This window comes from Marmota flaviventris, chromosome 11, assembly GCF_047511675.1.
Source record: "Marmota flaviventris isolate mMarFla1 chromosome 11, mMarFla1.hap1, whole genome shotgun sequence".
Lineage (NCBI taxonomy): Eukaryota > Metazoa > Chordata > Mammalia > Rodentia > Sciuridae > Marmota > Marmota flaviventris.
In genome coordinates this window covers 18,240,710-18,260,716 of record NC_092508.1, presented here as the reverse complement: position 1 = coordinate 18,260,716, position 20,007 = coordinate 18,240,710, and the positions used below count along the sequence as shown (strand labels likewise).

The 20,007-nt window shown below is 53.8% G+C and overlaps 1 protein-coding gene across 1 annotated transcript; it reads left to right on the top strand.

Annotated features, from left to right (window-relative positions):
• The first annotated feature begins 1,455 nt into the window (after positions 1-1,455).
• Positions 1,456-13,666, top strand: Wnt6 (Wnt family member 6). The gene is made up of 4 exons (XM_027941642.2): positions 1,456-1,535; positions 10,888-11,108; positions 11,318-11,652; positions 13,205-13,666. Exons 1-4 carry the CDS (start codon positions 1,456-1,458, stop codon positions 13,664-13,666), a joined length of 1,098 nt encoding a protein of 365 aa, XP_027797443.2.
• Positions 13,667-20,007: the final 6,341 nt, after the last annotated feature.

The following is a 20,007-nucleotide window of genomic DNA, read 5'->3' as shown; positions in this document are numbered from 1 at the left end:
CTGTCCTCCCTTCAAGGACACCCTTAAAATGTTGTGGATTCTCTAAATGGTAGTGATAGGGAAACTGGCCCCTGTTGCAGAACGTCAGCACCACCTGTCCCTCTGCACTCCTGGGGTATGTCGGGGGGCCTCTGCCTCGAACTGAGGAGCAGGGGCTGCCGCCCCGCTGCCAGCCGCTTGGCGTGATGAATGGAGCTGTCCCTCCTCCCCACCGGGCCTTTGATCTCCCCCTCGTGGGGAGGGGCCCGGGGGCATCAAAGACATTTTTGTGGCATTAGAGAATCAGATAAACGCCATCTCACCTGCAGCTGGCTCTCCCACCCTCTGCCCGGGCCAAGCTGGGGGAGGAACTCGAGGAAGGGACCGCGGACACGCGAGGCGCTGCTGCAGCGAGTTCTGGCCGCACATCTCTGGGAAGTCCGCAACCTCCTCCCTTGCTCTCTCTTACACGTGCGAGCACTCGAGCTCTGGCCCTAGAGAGGCTCCCCTTGCTGTCTAATCTCCCCCCACTCCCGCCCCTGAACACCGGCCTGAAGAGGCGGGATGGCTGGGGAGCTGGAGCGGAGGCCTAGGGCTTCCTCCTTTCCTCCGGGAAAGGTTGAGGAAGGGGCGTGTGGCGCAGAGACCGCGCGCTCTAAGAGGTGACCCCTCCAAGGTCCGCTGGGCTGCCAGTGTAGTTGACACCCCTCCCGCAGCATCCCGCGCCCCAGGCCGACTTCCTCTCCTGGTCCCCGCCAGCACAGCATCTCCCTCTGCACAGCTCTCCCCCCACCCCCCCAAACTCCCTCATTCCTGGGAAGTTTTCTCTCTTTACAGTCAACAAACCTGTCAAACGTCTCCCTTCAAGCCAGCCCCCCCCTTCCTCAGCTCTTCTTCTTTCCTCCCCCTCTTACCCCTCTCTACTCTTCTTCCCCGCCCCTCCTTGCCCCCGACTCCTAACGGCCCGGGGCGGCGGGGGGCAGCCCCGAGAGGCGGGATGAGGGGGTGAGGCGGGCGGGTCCCGCAGCTAGGAGCGCGCTGCGGCCCCGCCCCGGCACCCGGCTCCCGCCCTCTGCTGCGCTCTGCGCTCGCCGCCCCGGGGCTCACGCTCCCTCCCGAGAGTCCCGCCGCCTGACTGTCGCAACTGCCACCCCCACGGCCCCCCTGCCCCCCGCCCCCGCCCACGCCCGGGCCCCGTTCCCCTCCTACCCCCGCCCCCGGCTCTGATTTCTTCTCCCGAGCGAGCTCGGCAGGAGACTCAGGCACTGGCTGCCCGGTCCGCTCTCCGCCTCCGCCGCGCCCTCCTCGCCCGGGATGGGCCCCCCCGCCGCCGCCGCCGCCGCCGCCGGCGGAGCCATCGCCTCCAGACCGCCGCCTTAGTCGCTGAGCTCGTCCTGAAGCCCTGGCGGCCCAGCGCACCTACTCGTTCTGCAGCCTCGCCTGCTGCCGGCGCCTGCAGGCGGTAGACAAGTCACGATGCTGCCGTCCTTGTCCTCCCTCCTCGGGCTGCTGTTGCTGTTACTCCTGTGTCCAGCGCACGTCGGCGGACTGTGGTGGTGAGTGCTGCATTGGGGCTGTCCCAGTGCGGCTCCGAACTCAGAAGGGTGGGGATCCGTGGACCAGTCGAAGGGCTCCGCACTGTACTCCTGACTTTACGGACTTTATCTGCTCGCGGAACCCTGCTGCAGGGCAGTGGCCTGGGGACCCTGGGCAAAGGTGCCTGGAGTTCTCCTCACGGTCTCCGCCGAGGGCGCTTTTTAAGTACCACTTTGACGTTCCCAACCCCTGGACACATTCTATTGTGTTTCCTCCTCCCCGGTCCTCCCCTCCCCCCAAGTACTGAGCTCAGTTCAGATCACTAAGAATTGGCGGGTAGGTAGGAAAGAGCTTCTGAGACCGAGATCTGTAATCAGAGATTTGAAGAAAAGAATGAGTGAGGAGGGTCCCGGAATTAGGGGAGGGGGGCTGGATATTGGGCGCTCCCTCCTTAGGCAGAGGGAAAAGGTGGGAAGGCAGAGAGTCAAACAGCTGCCCCTCTCCCCTCTTTGCCTACCAGCCCACCAGCTTCTCTCTGTGCCTTCTTCAGCGTGGGCAGTAGTATAGAGGAAACGAATGTAAAGGGGGAAACTGAGTCAGGACCCTGACTTTCTCTACTTTCTCTCCCTAACAAGGAAGAGAAAGAAAAGCAAGAAAGGGATCCAGGCCCCTGGCCCTTCCAGATATGAAGGTCATTGATTAAAAAATAAAATAAAAGTGCCAGCCCAGGGGATGCGGGAACGGGGAGGATCCTGGTGGAAGGGAGAGGGACCTGGTTTGCCAAGGGACAGGGGACATCTTCAAAGTCTCGGCATCTAGCCTTGGCCTCGGTAGAGCAGACACTAGCCAGCGAAGGTTGCGGGAGTTTTGAGCCTTGAGGGATGGTCAGGGCGAGGAAGGTGGGTGCCCGCCTGGTCTGCTCAGAGATCGAAATCCTGAAGTCTCCCCCCCCCCACACTACCCCTTTTCTTAAGTCTACGGAGCCTCAAACCCGCCGGGAATAGCTCAGCGTTTAGAGGGGAGGGATTTGGACAATAGCGCTAATGGATCATCCAATCCTAAGAAGGCAGAAGGTTCTCTATTTGCATATTACCAATTCATTGGTTGAACTCCCACACTCCGGTCCTCGCCCACCTCGCTGGTTTGGAAGGAGGGGTTAGGCAGGCAAATCCTCTCTTCTGGCGAGATAAAGTAGGATGCCCACACAGCGAGTTGCCAGCGGTTATCTCTTCCATGATGCGGGAAAGACATCCCTCCTGGGTGTCAATAAGGGGGCAAACTGAGGATGATCATGGTCTCAATTGGGAACATGTGCTCTTTGATCCTGGTTTAGCACAATGCAGTAGCACAGACAGACCCGAGATCTAATCTCAGCCATTAAATCAGTGATCTTGGGCAAGTCACTTTCCCTCCCAGCCCCGGCAAGGTCTTAATTATAAAGTAGGGATAACGATCTTTCTACCTGGAAGGCTCGCTGGGAGGTTTAGTTGGGGAAATGATCTGACACTCAGAAATACTCTTCACAGCCCAGCTTCTCCAGGCCAAGGTCCCCAGGGGGCAAAAAGTGTGATTAATTTAAATTCAAAATCTAGAGTCCCAATTAAAACTTAGTAAAGGGATCTCTCCTTTCTCAAACACACCTATCCTAACTCTGCCCTTTCTCGAGGTCTGGGGTCAGGGTTGTTCTCTGGTGGCAGTTGCCTTCCCTCTCCTCCCTTCTCATCTGTCAAATCGTTCTAATCCTTACAGTTAAAATTCCACTTTCCTCCATGAAACTGTCTCTCTGTCCTCCTTCAGTTAGTTGCCTTCTCTGTGCTCCCAGTGCCCCAAGCATTGGGCAATTACTGCATTTTACTAACAACCATCTGCTGTGGGGTCTCTTTATCCTGCTCCTGGAAGTCAGAGTCTTTATATCTTTAGGGTCCCCCAGGCCCAAGACAATGTAGGTGCTGGAGATAGGTTTGTGGAATATTGTCAAACTGGTTGATTAGTCTTTCTAGGGGTTTGTATCTGTGGGGGTTTCTTTGTTCAAGAGGGACTGCTGGGTGGAAGCCAAGAGGAGCCTGGTCCCTCAGAGACTGACCCTGAAGCTGGGATGCAGGGAGTGGGGGAGGAGCTGAGGAGGGCAGGTGTGGGAGAACACAGAGGCCTTCATGGCACAGCTGCAGGGTGAGCCGGGTGAAGAGTGAGGGGCCTGGGTGATAAGGTGGCTGAGAATGCCTCACTCAGAGGTGCCTCAAAGAGAGCCTGACCCTCCCACCTGCCTCAGCCCCCTCCCTCTCCTGGATTTCTGAAGATTCATTCCTTTGGTCTAAGCCCTGACTCCCATTCACATGATCTTTCACTCTGCCTACTCCAGTCCCCACCCCACCTCACCACTGCCCTCCAAGGTCAGGTTGGGTGGGTGGTTAGGCTGGTGGGTGGGATCTGGCTCAGTAGTTGGCCTGAGGCTCTCCCTGTCCCTCCCATCTCACTTTAGCTGGGAGCTTTCAGGTTGTTCTCCGATGTTCAGGACACGCTCTGCTGTCCTTCTTCTCCTTACTTCTCAGGATGCTGGTCAGAGCTCCAAATGGTAGCCAGGAAAGCAGCAGGACCTACAGCAGCCACTCTGACATACCAGCAGTGGCCAGGCTGGGATCAAAGGGGCCTTGAGGACCTCTGAGTAGAAAGGAGGGTCTAGGTGGAGGTGACTCAGGCCCTGAAATTGGCTCAGGGACCTGGCTTCAGGTTCCAAAGAAGTTTCCCTTCTGCTCTCCTTTCCTTTCTGAATCCCCCCATCTCAATGCATGTATTCTGGACTCTGCTGCCAGCTTCTTTCTCTGTGTCTCTCTATCCATCTTGTAACCATTATCTTTGTGAATCTCAGAATCCCAGATTCCAGGACATTGGCCAGGCTTTCTTGAGGTCATCTTGTCCAGCTCACTGCCTTCAGGCCATCCACCCTATGCTCTAGTACCAGTAGTCCCCAGAGTGGGATAGAGAAGGAGAGGCTCTGGCATCCCGGCTCCCCAGCTCCCCCTTCTTACCCTGCTCCTCTCCTGCTCTCCCCCAGGAAGTTCTTCACAATGTCTGACCCATCTTTATTTATACCTTCAATCAGTGAATGTAGAAAAGAGCTCACTCTTATGGAAGTGCTAAATCAATCTCCCTTCTCTTTTTCCTTTCTTCTTTCTGTTTTATTTTTTCTCTGAAAGAGAAAACTAACCCCTCTTGTTCCACTAGGAAAAACACCACCCAGTCCCCTCCCATATCCCATCTTGCCTTCACCACCCCCACTTCACATATGGAAAGGAAACAGGCACCAGAGGCCTAGGATAGCCTCATCTCTGGCTCCACAGGGAAGCAGGGAAAGACCTTGGCCTCTTCCTAACACACAAGTTTTCCAGCTGTCACCTCCACCCCAGGCCGGACCTGGCCACCCTTTCCAATTCTGTCTTAATCTGGGACCCCTGACCCTTCATGGTCAGTCCTGTTGCTGGCCCCTGCCAAGCTCCAGGGTCTGGTGGGATGGGGGTAGGGTGGCTATCCATTCCCCACTCCAGGCCTCCCGCCTTGGCAGCTTCCCCAAGGGAGACAATGAGGCTGTGAGCAGAAAAGGGCAGGGGCAGAAGGAGGCTGGCTTGATCCAGGCCAGAGCATGCCCTGGGCCCACCAGAGTCCTGGCACTGTGACATTTCCTGGGGGGTGCGGCCCTCCTGCCCCGTTCTCATCAGAAGAGAGGAGTTGGTGGGGGGAGGTCAGTGGGAGGCCTGCTCACCAGGGCCCAGCAAGGGGGATTCCAGAATGAACACTTTGATGGGGAAGTGCAGCTGTGGAAAGGATGAGGCAGGGCTGGGCAGGGCTGGCAGCCAGGCTGGGGGCCAGTAGAGACAGAACACTAGGAAAAGACCTATCCTCTGCAACTGGTGAGAGTGGCCCCGGACCTCCATGCCCCAGCTGGAACCACCTGAAGAGTTGAGGGAGAAAATTTTGCCACGAGGTTTTCTGCCTGGTTCCATCAGCTCTGATTCCTCTGTTTAAACTATAAGTAGATCTAAAAGGAACTCGGAGATCATCTGGTCCAATATTCATGGTGGGAGCAGGATGCCCAGGGACAGGAGGTGACTTGCCCAGTGCCCCAGAATACTGGTAGCTGAGAGCTGGGGCTGAGAGTTTGCTTTCTGCTCAGCTCTGTCCTTGCGTGCAGTGGCAGGTGGGCATCAGGAAAGGGCCACAAGGTCTTTCACAGGCCCCTTTGCTCCCCTATCCACCCCCAGATGGGTGCCCCCCACCCTACTGGGGAGAGCAGAAGGTGTGCAACAGACTCCTCGTGCATCAACTGAAGAGCCAGTCTGTCCATTGCTTTGCCTCCCAGAGCCATGACCAGTAGGAAACCCTTTTATATGGTGAGGTCTGTCAGGGAAGGCAAAGCCCCGGCCTCTCCAGGAGCCGTGAAGAGAGAGGCGTTGAGGACAGACAGAGGGAACCAAATTGGGTCAGAGTGGAGGAGGGAAGGAATGGGGGTCACTGGTGGACAGTGGGGAGGCAGGGGTTAATGGAGCTGGGGCATCACTGGCTTTGATGTGGTAGTTGGGGTGGGGGTAGGGACTGGGGGAGGGGGAACAGTAATTACTGAGTTAGACAGAGCAGGACAGGACAGGCGGGCGGGCACAGGCCCGGCAGCCTCAGCAGCCGTCAGGCAACATTTTTCTGCCCCTTCTCCACCACCCACCTCCTCCACCTCCATACAGCCCCCACCCACAGCCCCAGGGCTCAGGGCTCCCTCTGCTGGCTCCTGGGAGGTGGGGTCAGTCTAGGGACCTTGGGGGGGGGGCAGGGAAATACAGGAAGGCCTGCTGTGAGACCCTCCAGAGGAGGCTGGGCACCCACATGGACTGTGGGCCTTTTGGCCTCAATGATCCCATCAGGAGTGCTTGCTGAGGAAGAAGAGGGGCCCTAGAGGGTACTTCATATACCTGGGCAGGGCTGGATGAAGGAGGAGGTGATACAGATCCAGGCTGAGAAGTGAGGCAGGGAGTTGGAGAAAAGGGTGTTCTCAGGAAGCCAAACAGACCACCTGCGCTGTGCAGACCCAAGAGTTAGATGAAGTGAATGGGATGACCAGAAGTCCTTGTCTCAACCCATCCTCTGGACAGGTCTTTGGCACAGGTAACCAGGCAAGGAGGCAGGCATTATTATTTGCGTTTTCCAATTGAGGAAATGGGAGCAGAAGGGTAAGTTTTATCATCCACTCAACAAATACTAAGTACCAGCATCACATGTTGGGGACTCACTCAACTTCATAGAACAAGTAAATGGCAGAGCCCAGATCCAACCCCAAGTCTGATCAATCCCCAAAGCTCTGATGGGCCCTGCTGATGACGCCATGCCCTTTGTGAGATTTTTGTCTTTTATGAGTTTTCTATCTAATTGAGAGATAAAACAAGCAAATTTGCTTGCAAACTAGTAAACACCCCAGGTGAGTGACCACTAGGACACTTGGGGTGATGAGGAGGGGAGGGCAGGGACTCAAGGGAGGCTCCTCAGGGCCCAGTGGATTCTGAGTTGAGCTTGGAGAGATGCTGACAAGGATTTTGATGACTTAGGGGTACATAGATATTGGCTCTGAGTCTAGTAATTAAGTGGTATGGTCTGGATGGATTCAGAATCCTGCTAGGAGGAAGAGGCGTGGGGAGGAAGATGTGAGAGGCCACCTGGGGTCTTCCCATACCTCACAAAAGTCATTTCCTCCAACCTTGTTTAGATTTTTATGTCATCTAACTTTTCTTGCAGTGGGGAAACCTCCAATGAGTGGCCAGGGCCTGACACTTATCTGTGTAACAGGGGTGAGGTGGCTAGGGGTGGACTAGTTTCTTTGACCCTTTGAATAAAGGTGAAAAGATAGGTTGGGATCTAGAACCCTGGGGCTTCTGAAGCTTAGGTCTACAGAGGCTACCAGTAAAAACTGGCTGACCTCTGATAGCATCTTCCTGGGCATTGATCCTACCAATTATGGTCCATGGGAGAGAGACCTTAGTGTGATCCAAGTGGCCAAGCTCTTAGGCCTTGATCCTTCTTGTCTGAATACTGAATTATTTTAGGGACAAGCTCTTTTCTATGCCTAGTAATGGTGGTTTGATTAGAACTGCAGATTCTATATATTGTATATTCCTACCACCACTGCCCTCCAGACTCTAAGATATGCAAATTCCCCAAAGAAACATATATTTTCTGGGCTGATCCAGAGGCCCAAAAAACAGAGTTTAATCCAAATCTCCTGATGGGATCATTGAGGAAGCAGAAGGGAAGGAAGGAAGGGAAGGAAGGGAAGGAAGGAAGAAGGGACACTGGGGAGAGAGGCAGTTAGTCCTGGATGTGGAATCAAATGTTAAATTTGGGGGTGGGAGGATGAGGCTTTCCTTCTAATTCATTTTTCTGAAGCCCCAAGAGGGAACTGATCTGTTCAGAGTGGCTCAGCTCACACAGAGCTGGCAGAATCCAGAGTTCAGAAGCTCTGTACAGTGTTTTGCCCGGGGTGCCCCTGCCATGCCTCTTCTGTTTCATTTCCTAAGTCTTTGGGATGGAAGCAAGGATGGGAAGGCAGGGAGTAAGTTGGTCCCTTGGGATTCTAGCTGCTATCACTGCCCATCCCGCCTCCTGACCAGCTCGTAAACAAGTCCAGTTCCCAGGAAGCCAGCCAACCCGGGAGCCAGACCCAGACCAGGAATGGCTCTGAGGCGGCCCCTGGACCTTGTGAAGGGCCAGCCCCATCTCCTGGAGGGCCCTGCCCTGAAGACTCCCCACGATTCCTCTCCTATCTCTAGCTCCTGGGAAGCAGACAAGGTCAAGAGGTTTCTGCCTTTCTCCCTTGCTTGTTCCCACTCCTTCCTGCCTTCCTAGGAGGAGGAGGAGGAGGGAGAGGAGAGGGATGGGGCAGAGTGACCTTGGAAGATAAGTCCAGTCAACCTTGGGAATGGGAGTCAGCAAAGGGCAAGAGTGGGGTGGGGTGGGGGCTGGGAAACTTAGCAGCAGGGGCAGTGGAGAGTTTGCAGAGCCTCACCCAGCCAGTAGGAAAAAAAATATGTCAGGAAGTGAATCAGGAGCCATGAAATAACACATGGACAGTGGCCTGGGCTCAGGGGAGGATTTTCTCCTTGGGAAGATGGTCATTCATTTATTCAGAAACATGTATTAAATGGTATTCATTATTGTATTATATACTACATATGTTATTCATATGTAACATGATTCATAATATGCAAATTTTCATAGTTAACATTGGGGGTAAATAGAAATTAGGCATCTGAAAATCTGCTAGAGAAAGGGAAATGAGACTGTCATAATTTTCATAGTCTTAGCTGCTGACCCTGTATTAGCTAGGCTAGAGGCTACTCAGATTCTTTTTATAACGAGGTGAGATAGGTGAATGGAGAGAGGATAGATAAATTGATAGATGGGTAGATACATAGAGACTGATCAAATCTCCAGGGTCACTGGCATTAAGAACCAGCTTGGGATCTCCAGCTTTTGTCTACTCCCTTCTGCTCCATCTGTCCCTTCTCTGGGATTGGGGAAAGAGAGGGGCTGGTGTTGGGCCGGTCCTAAGCTCAATGGAAGAGTTGTCTGGAGTATAAATCTTTCCACTGAAAAGATAGTTCCTGAACTATCCCTTTGTGAGTAGGGATGATGACAGCAACCTAATCCTATCTGAGAGACAGAGATAGATGATAGACAGATAGATAGATGGATAGATAAATAGATCAAGAGATCATAGATAGAGTGTTAGGAAACCTTAAAATACTGAGCTTACATATCTTCCTACAAACACCTCATCCTTAGTGCTGAGTTCTACCTTAAGACCTAAATTCCTCTTGCTGCTATTTAAGATCATTACATCTCAGAACATGCCTGGGCAGCCTGTACTTGTGGAGCAAATGGGGACAGTGGGGCAGATATGTACTCGAGCAAAGCTGAAAAGTAGGTCACCTTGACCTTTCACCCATCTGCCATGATTCTCCTCTACATTTTCTCTGGAGACCCTTCTTCCCAAGCAGTCTATCTCTGCCCTTTGCAGAGGGTTTTGGGATGGTCTCAAATTACCCTTCCAAGTGCTGTGTCCACATATTTCTTTAAGGCAAGGATCCCAGTTAAGTGTTCAAATAGGAGCCATTTGATTAAACGGGTTCCCCCCAGGTGTGAATTCTTGGCTGACAACCTATGGAAACTAAATGTCAGCTCTCTCCTCAGATGGAATGAAGGCAAGGGCGGAGGGATTTCTGAAAGTGTGTGGAACTTCCCATGAGGTCTTTACCCACCAAGCCAAACACACCCCCATTGCCTAATTGGATATGTCACCCCAGGGCATAGGCCTTGGCTTGCTGCCATCCTGCTCTGGGAAAGCTACAGACCTTGGAGCTGAAGAAGAGTCAGTGTTACCTACTCTGCAGAAATGCTGCAGAGACTCGGTCCCTAGTTCTTTCCTTCTGCTCTTCAATTCAGGGAACCGGAGGATATGGGGGTAGTTCTAGGCTCCCACCTTAGAGATCTAAGCCTACCTCTCTCGTTCTACAAAGGAGATACCTGGGTTAAAGAGGAGGTATGACCTTCCCCAGAGGTTCCTTCCCTAGCCATTCTAACATCTCATGACCCTCTATGGCCCTGGGATGGTGCCTCCCTTTCATTTGGTCTGTCCAACATATCCATCTTGTGGTCCACTAAGACCAGATCCTTCCTTGATGCTGTTTACTTTTCTTTGTGTGCTATCTCTCCCCCTCCTCTCCTCTCTCTTCCCCTCTCCCTCTCTGTGCTAGAGATGAACCCAGGAGTGCTCTACCTCTGAACTACATACCCAGCTCTTTTAAAAATTGTTTATTTTGAAACAGGGTCTTGCTAAGTTGCCCAGGCTGGGCTTGAACTTGTGATTCTCTTGCCTTAGCCTCCCAAGAAGCTGGGATTACAGGTGTGTATCACCATACTGGCTCTTTGGTGTCTCTTTCTGATGTATGCTTTCTTTGACAGCCTTCTTGATCTTTCTTTTGCTAATTTCTTCCTTGTCTCCCTTTTGGGCTAGGCCTGTTGAATTTTAGCCTTGGCCTACCTTGTGCCAACTGCCTTCATCTTGAGTCACATTCCCATAAGAATTTGTTAATTAAGATGTACACAGAAGGATGAGTGAGACTGCGTCTTGCTCTTTAGCAATTTTCAGTCTAGAATGTAGTCAAGAGGGGACACAGACGTGGCATGGTAAGGAACCAGATAGGACAACCTTCATCTCAGCTGATAGGGAGGCACACCATAGCTCCTGGCTATGGGCTGAGTGGGGTTGGTCTCACTCTCTTCCAGGCCTGCTCTTTTCTGAGTTAGACCCCTGACCTGCTGTTCTATGATCCCCAGGGCCGTGGGCAGCCCCTTGGTCATGGACCCCACCAGCATCTGCAGGAAGGCACGGCGACTGGCAGGGCGGCAGGCTGAGTTGTGCCAGGCTGAGCCAGAAGTGGTAGCAGAGTTAGCCCGGGGCGCCCGGCTTGGGGTGCGAGAGTGCCAGTTCCAGTTCCGCTTCCGACGCTGGAACTGCTCCAGCCACAGCAAAGCCTTTGGGCGCATCCTGCAGCAGGGTCAGTGTGGGGAGATGGCCTGGTGGGAGGGGGGCTGCTTCCTCCCTGCTGGAAAGCTGGAGGAGGGGGAGAAGTTTGGGGGAGGATGCCTGAGTCCTACCTCCCCACTGATCTTGGGCTCCCTGGCCCACTTTGCCCCTCCACACCCTGCATAGACCCTGTCTCCCAGGCCTCTCCCTGCCGCTTGACTGTCCCTCCTTCATCCACAGACATCAGGGAGACCGCCTTCGTTTTTGCAATTACGGCTGCCGGCGCCAGCCACGCGGTCACACAGGCCTGTTCGATGGGCGAGCTGCTGCAGTGTGGCTGCCAGGCCCCCCGGGGCCGGGCCCCGCCTCGGCCCTCCAGCCTGCCTGGCACCCCAGGGCCTCCTGCACCCACAGGCTCCCCAGACGCCAGCGCTGCCTGGGAGTGGGGAGGCTGCGGTGACGACGTGGACTTTGGGGATGAGAAGTCCAGGCTCTTTATGGATGCCCGACACAAGCGGGGACGAGGAGACATCCGAGCATTGGTGCAACTACACAACAATGAGGCAGGCCGGCTGGTACGTATGGGCGGGGGTGTGCATGGGGTCAGTGTGGAAATGGTGTGCTGGCGAGTACAGTGTGGGTGGCAGCATGTTTATGGAAGTGTGGGCGTGAGTGAGGAGTGTTGGTGAAGGAGTGTGTTGGTGAGAGTGAACGGGACGGAGGAGGCACTTGGGAAGGCTGGGAGGGACATGGATGCCTGTGGAAGGTGAGAGGAGAGGTGTCCAATCCAGAAGTGGACAGGGCTTCGGAGGGCCTGATGCTGGCTGATAACTCAGAGAACAGCAGTCAGGGTCTTTAGGAACCCAAGGTGGGAGAGGACCTCTGACACAAGACAGGTGAGGCAAAGCTGGGGTGGGTAGAGATCTGGACGCCAGGTCAGGAGCAAAAGAAGGAGACAAAGATGGAGGATGGAAGCAAGAATCGAAGCAGGGACAAAGGTAGGGGGTCTGGAGACAGGGAAGTGAAGGAGGCCTAGAAAGGGCCCAGAGCAAGCTGGAAGGGATGATAGGTTTGGAAAGGAGTGAAGGACCAGAGGCCCAACCTGGTGGAGGGAGGAAGGGGTCAGGTGGAGGCCTGGAAAGCTCTGTTTCTGGGCATCCCAACAGGTTGCCCAGTAACCCCAGATCAGGTCTCACATGCTCAGAGCCATGGCAGCCCCACCCTACTATTCCCCCTCTGCTGTGAAGAGGGTCCCAGGACTATTGTTGACGATAAGAAACCTACCTGGGTCGGATGGTTCTAGAAGTAGGGCAGGTGAGGGTCAGGGAGAGAGAGGTCACACAAATCTGTAGGTCAAGTTAGCCCCTGACCTCTGAGCTTTACAGTTGATTTTCATGGGCCATCTAACTGGTACATGTGGGATTATGGCTCTTAGACCCCAGCCTCAGACCAAACAACAAAGAAGAGGGAAGCCTCCTTGGTTCTGTTCTCAGTAGTGGGGGGCCCTCCTGCGCCCTGTGCCCCAATCCTAGAGTGCTCTAGGGAAACACACACACACATTGTGCGTCCCTTAGGGTTCCAGCCTGAGGCATTGGGCAGGGAAGGAGGAGGGGACCAGGAGAGGAATGTCCGGACAGGCCCGCATACCTGTCGGGAGGGTTGGGAGGGGTGGTGGGGACAGACGCCCAGGCGGGCTCTGTGTCTGCTCAGCCCAGCCTGGGGCCCTGAGAGGCTGGAATGAGAAGGCCAGGTTGGCAGGAAGGCTAAGCTTCCACAGCTGCCCCCTCTCCCCGCCTCTCCCCGTTTCCAGTGAGAATTTCACCCTTGGCGTCCGTCCATTCTGCTTCTTCTCTGGCTTTGGACGCTGGAATCTCTATGGAACTTACTGTCCCCCCAATTTCCACTTCTCTTACTTCTCCGTCCTGTCATTTTTCCTCTCGCTTCTCTCTGAATTGTCGCTTCCTTAATTTTCTCCTCCTCGCTTGGCAGCAGTGCCCCTTTTTAAATTGTTTTTTATCCTCCATTCGGTTCACACCTCCTGCCCACAATCTTTTTTCTGTCTTTCCTAAGGGCCTTTCCCCGTCCCGTGCCCCTCATTTGTCCCCATCCTTCCCCTGCTCCCCTCAGGCCGTGCGGAGCCACACGCGCACCGAATGCAAGTGCCACGGGCTGTCGGGATCGTGCGCACTGCGCACCTGCTGGCAGAAGCTGCCCCCGTTCCGCGAGGTGGGAGCGCGGCTGCTGGAGCGCTTCCACGGCGCCTCACGCGTCATGGGCACCAACGACGGCAAGGCCCTACTGCCCGCCGTTCGCACGCTTAAGCCGCCAGGCCGCGCAGACCTCCTATACGCCGCGGATTCGCCAGACTTCTGTGCCCCGAACCGGCGCACCGGCTCGCCAGGCACTCGCGGCCGTGCCTGCAACAGCAGTGCCCCGGACCTCAGTGGCTGCGATCTATTGTGCTGCGGCCGTGGGCACCGCCAAGAGAGCGTACAGCTCGAGGAGAACTGCCTGTGCCGCTTCCACTGGTGCTGCGTGGTGCAGTGCCACCGCTGCCGCGTGCGCAAGGAACTCAGCCTCTGCCTCTGATCCGCTGCCCAGCTCACCATTTACGCAGAGCCGCCTTTCGCCTTTTGGCACCAGCAGGACCTCTGGGCTCCAGGAGGGAGCACTGCCTGAGCCCAGCCTTTCCTTGGGAAATTCCACCTCCCAGGCTTGGGGAAATTGAAGACAGTGGCCTGGGGTATGCATCCGCCCACGAAGGCCAAGTGCGCGGGACCGATTCTGGAGAGGCGCTCTAGGAGTTTCTGGAGGAGACTATACAAACCCTCTAGATGGAAACCAAAAAGGTGGTCTCTAGGCCTCTAGAGAGGGGCTCCTCGGAACCACTGGCCATGGGATGGATGGGTGAGTTTAGCATCAATAAAGATATTTAAACCAACAGGACTAGATGCATGGTTTGGGAGGAGGACTGGTCTCCCTCAGGCTGCCAGAAGGCTCGAGAAGGAGTGTGTAAAGGGAGATGGTTTGATGGAACTAGCATCTTAAAGGTTGTCACCTGGGTACCTGTCTCCTCTGCCACCGTATTGGACTCTCCTGGAAATCCTGTACCTTCACACTTTTACCCTTTTTGTCTCACAATGGGGGCCTGCACGTGAGGAAGAACTAGTGATTCCTTTTTAAAGGGTCGAAAAGGTCCAGGAAAGGGAGACAAGAAGCCTCTGGTGTGCTCTGCTCTGGGGCTAGCCCTGCCCATCATATTTAGGGCATTGTGTTTATTTCTGTGGCCCCTGGGGAATTCAAGGGTAGGCTTTTGGGGCGAGCCAAATCCATGACATTAAAGCAGTTTATCAACTGTAGAAGATGATGAAACTAGGTGATTAGCAACACTAGATTCTTCTAAGGTCAAAACTAACCTCACCCCTATTAGCACTGAAAAGACAGCCCACACATCTCTAGTCCCGCTTGGAGGGGAAAAGAGTTTTTTCTTGGCACCCAACCACACCACCTTCCTTCTGGCTCCTTTGAAAGTTGAGGGTAAAGGGATGTGAGCAGTTCTGGAGAAACCTGGGGGAATTGTGGGTATTTGAAGTCCTCACTTTCCCCCAGTCCAAATAATGCAATGTAGGACAAAGGATGAGCTTTGCATTCAAGAGCTCTGAGTTTGAAGCTGCTACTGCTTAGTTTATAACATAGGCTAACCTGGCCTCAGTTTATGTGCCTATAAACAATGGGAATATCACCCCATTTCAATTATCCCTTGCTGCATAGTGAACAATTCCCAAGAAATTACTTCTCAGGATTCTTCAGGTCAGACATTTATTGGAACTCAGGTGGGTGGTTCTGCTCCATATGGCAGGCCATCAGGTTGGGGGGGGGGTGAGCTGGGCTGGACTGCCTAAGAGGCTTCCCTCCCATATCTAGGGCATCAGAGCTTCTTTTAGTGTTCTCTTGATGTGACTGTCTTGGGCTTCCTCCCAGCATGGTGGCCTTAGGGTTACTCAGATTTCTTACATAAAGCTTGCTTTCTAAGAGAGGGTGTCAAACTACCAGCAGAAATTGTGTCTTCTTAAAGTCCAGAATCACTGGCACTCTGTATTGGTCACAGTAAGTCATAGAACCAGCCAAAATTGAAGGCGGTGTGTGTGTGGGGGGCAAACAGACTCCACCTTTTAATAGGAAACATGGCAAAGAATTTGCAGCCATCACAATACATCCCAAACTGTTGCCTGGAAGGCTTTTATTTATTTTCTTTAGATAGAAAAAAAACACTTAGTGCAGCTTTTTTCCTTTTTCTTTTTTTGTGGGGCGGGGGTAGTACCAGGAATTGAACTCAGGGGCACTTGACCACTGAGCCACATCCCCAGCCCTATTTTGTATTTTATTTAGAAACAGGGTCTCACTGAGTTGCTTAGCGTCTTGCTTTTTGCTGAGGCTGGTTTTGAACTTGTCTCAGCCTTCCAAGCTGCTGGGATTACAGGCATGCTCCACTGCACCCAGCTTAATACAGCATTTGATGCATAATAATTTCCTTGAAACTTACATTTAAGAAATGGTAGCTACTGTGAAAATGGGGATAGAGAATTTATGCTTTGCAGATATTAGCCAGGTCCTGGAGCTGGGGGTGTGGCTGAGCCCTTTGCCTAGCCTATCATGCAAGAGACCCTGCATCCAATGGAGGAGGAGGAGGAGGAGGAGGAGGAGGAGGAGGAGGAAAAGGGAGGAAGAAAAGTCTATCAAGTACAGGCTCTGATTGCAAGTGAGTAAACTAACTTTTAGATTAGGCTAAAGGGAGTTAAAGAATGGAAAATCCATCAAGTCTGAATTTAAGCACAGCTGAGCCCAGGGGCTCAAATGGTGTCATAGGTCTCTCATCTCATCAGTCCCCTTCCTCCAGCATCTGCTGTTTCTGCGTATCTCTGCTTATCTTTTCTTACTGCCCTCATCCTCCCCTGCACCCTTTCTCTAATACCACAGCTCTCCTAAAGCTGGGGGTCCAAAAAAGAATGGCCTTCCAGGTTATCCCCAGGAGAAATCCCAAGGAAGACCCTGACTAGTTGAGCCTGGTCATTTGCCTGTCTCTGAACCAATAACAGTGTCCATGGAGATGTAGTACCATGACTGGGGTTGACAGCCCCCTACGACCACTGAGAGGACAGCAGAGTTCTTCAAGTGGTACAGAAGGAAGGGGTCCTCATCCTGGAGGTGAAGAACCCTAGCCATGGCTTCCAGTACATCCACCATTCCCACAAAATGCCTCTGCATCCACTCTGTGATCTAGCCAGGCTCAGGCTTCCAGTTTTACAGTGACAGGGTGTTGAAGGAGGGTGTGCAGCAGGCTGTGGTGGGAAGGAAGGGGCATCTGGTATTCTTTCCTGCTAGCTTTCTCAGATCAAATGCCTGGGATTTGGGAAAAGGTCGTGGAGAATTTAGACTCATAACCTCTCAACCAAAGTAGGCTCAGTCAACTTTCCCAGGGGAAGAGTGGAACTGGCATTTGGGCCACACCAAAGAGAAATGAGGCTTCCTGAGTGGCAGTGATTATAATTCACAGCTCTGCCTTCCCCAGAGCTCTGCGCCGCACTTTTTAATCTCCTGCACTTCTCTCAGAGACCACCAGGGGGCAGGCAGAGCCCAGCTTCCCTATTAACAAGGACCAACCCAAGGAGCAGGACATCTGGGGAACTGAAAGCCCTTGGCAGAACTGGAAGGAAGCAGGAGACCTATGGACAGCTTAGGTCAAGCTACCAGTGTTCCAGACTGTCTGGGACCTATGGGTTGGCCAGACCTAGGGCTGGGATGCCAGTCTCCCAGTCTCTACTGCTGCCTGGACCTGGTGGTGAAATGGGATGAGGTGATGCTGGGTATCTTTCTCCATGATGCCACAGAAGACAATTGGGGACAGTGGCATGAACCAATACTATCACAAGCAGGTTGAAAGTAATTCCAAGGAACTCGTATAACATAGTGAAAAAGGCCTAGTTAGGTTAACTGGTTGGTCAGTTAACCTATCTGAGCCTCAGTCTTTCCATCACAAAATAGGGCTTCTTAGCACATTGTGAGAGTTCACTGCAATCTGTAAGCTGCTAGTCAACTGTCAGTGGCCCATTTTCTGCAACCAAGCTAGCAGGGGTCTGGAAGCTGTTTTCTGTGACTGGTGACAGTGAAGCCTCAGGAAGCACCATTGGGACAATTAGTCTAGTTCTCTTCAAGCCCAGAGATGGCTCTGTGTTCTGCACTGTTGCCTGGGAAGGGGTCAGAAGCAGAACTTGGAAGTGCCCCCGACACCACATTTGCTCACCCAGCTGCTCAGCCCCGGGCACAGTCAAGGTCCCCTGCTGGCTGAGTGGCGGGGGACATGTGGTACTGGGGAGATGGGGGAAGATCAGAGAGGCACCCCAGATGTTTGCGTGACCACACCAGGAAAAGGCAGAATGCAGGCATATGAGTAAAGAAGCCTGGTAGAAGGGCCAGGATCAGCCTGAGGCCAAGGACTCTGAAAACATCTCCCTTTCCCTTCAATGGCCAAACTTTAGGAGTTTGGGAAGATGGGAGCAGCAAACTCCCCCCTGGCCTAGCTGAGTTCTGGGCAACAGGACAAAGAGCCCCCTTATCGATCTGGGGTTCCTTCCCTCTCTTCACCAAGACAAACTTTTACAACTGGTCAAGGGGACTGGATTGGGTCAGGCTGGGGCTGTGAGGGTCCCACCTGTTCTCACCCTCATGCCTCCCCCAGCCCTCCTTTCCTCAACCTCCTCCAGAGCAGCCACAGCTGGAACCATTCTCCAAGCTGCCTTTGATCCTCCGTGCCCCCCCCCACCCCCAGTGGCCCTGTAATTGTGGTCTCAGGCAGCGGCTGCGGGGGCTGGGGCTGGGCTGAGGGCCAGGGCTCAGGGTAGGGCGAGGGTGGGGACTGGGGGCTGCTGATAGGGGCTTGGCCATGGCGTGGATCATACAGGGCTGGGCCTCAGTTACACACTCTCTCTGGGCCTCATCTACATACATGTCAAGGCCTTGTGCTCACATACAACACAACACATCCTTGGACTGAGGAGAGGTGCCCCAGATTTGGGCACTCCTAGACATCAGGCCTGAGCTATGCCAGGAGCAAGATCTTGAGAATCAGTATTTGCCTCCTGGGGTTTTCAAAGAAAAGGTCTTTCTCCTTTGTAACTCCATATTTCATGGAGAGTGGAGGTGGCAGGGCACAAAGAGACCTTCCCTCATCAGAGGCAGGCCAAAGGGGGAAAAATCAGTTGCTCAACCAGGTCAGCAGCATTTCCCAAAAGTGCTCCACCAAAACACTTGGGTTATGGTTAGATATGCAGACCCAGAGGGGGCCTGGAAAGGCTGGTTCCGTCACATGGGGTCTGGAGTCTGTACTTTTTTTTTTTTGGTACCAGGGATTGAACTCAGGGGCACTTTTCCACTGAGCCACATCTCCAGCCTTTTTTATATTTTATTTAGAGACATGGTCTCCTCACTAAGTTGCCTCACTAAATTGGTGGGATTGACTTTACTTGCGATCCTGATCCTCCTGTCTCAGCCTCCTGAGTTGCTGGGATTACAGGCGTGCTTCACTGGCCCCAGTGCCCCCCCTCAGAGGAGACAGGATGCATCAAGCATGGGAAACACTAGTGTGAGCACTGGGTAGGGAACAAGGTCTGTAGCCTAAGGGTGGTCTTGTCACCTGCATTGTGTTGGGCCTGTTCTGAAACCTTTCTGGGCCTCAGTTTTCCCAACAGCTAATGGGAGCTTGACCCCCTGCCACCTGCAAATGCCCTCTCCCACCTTGGGCTCCTGTTCCTTCCTGTGTTGAGAGTAGTCTTACCCAGCCCCTACCTCCTTTCCAAACTGTAGTCCCAAGCTGTCCCGGTCCCTGTCCCTGCAGCATGGTGGGGGAGAGTGGGGAGGACAGGGGGTGGCTAGGGTCAAACCAGGCTCTGGCTGACGCAGTCTGCTTCCTGCCCCCGGCTGTTTTCCTGCTGTCCAGCCAGACTGCTCCCCCATTGCCCCACCCCCACCCCCAGCAGCCTCAAGCCCTTAATTCCTGACAGCTGCAGTGGCTGCCGGCAGAGATTGGGGGGCGGGGAAGGAGTGTGTGCCGTCAGCCTGCTGTTGCTCAGGCCACCCCCACCACCTGACAGTGTGGGGACAGGAACACCCCTCCTCTCTCTTCCAATTCCCCAAGGATGGGCAATTCCAGGAATGGGCCCCTTTTGTCTCTGAGCCCAGAGGCTCCGGCAGTTCTGTCCCTAAGCCAGGAGGGGCTCTCTTCAGAAAGAGGGGGCACTGGGTGGAAGGGGTGTGTACGTGTAGAGTGGGAAGCTTGTGCCCACTTTACAGAGGAAGATGTGGAGGCCACAGCAGGAGTAGGAAGTATCAGGGCCCAGATCAGAACCAGAAACAGAAACCACAGCCTCTTCCCCCAGCTCTCTGGTTTTCAGGCCCTTGCCTGGGCCAAACACACTTGCCCCATATGAGGAGGGGCCTGGTGTTCAGCCAGAGCCCTGAGGAAAAAAAGTGGTCCCAGAGGACCATGTGTGGACAGGGCCAGGGCACACTCAGAGCATCAGTAGGCACAGGCAAGCAACACTCAGTGTAGGGGCCACAGCTGCTGTGCTGGGAGTCCGGTGAACTGAATTCAGTTCCTGTTGTTCCACTAATATGCTGTGTTACCTTAAGGAAGTCATGACCCTCTCTGAGCCTCAACATTTTTTTCATGACACAATAAGATGACCTCAAAACCCACTTCTTGGATTAAGAGATTTTAGAATCCCCTTTCCCAGCAAGTGTCACCCCCAAGGTGCTAGGCTTCCAAACAAGCATTTACTAGAGGCCTGGCATTTCTCCTTTCCTTGGCTCATTGAACACATGAGGTGGACCTCCTTACCCCCAGTTGGTAAAGGAGCAAAGGGTGTCTCCAGGAG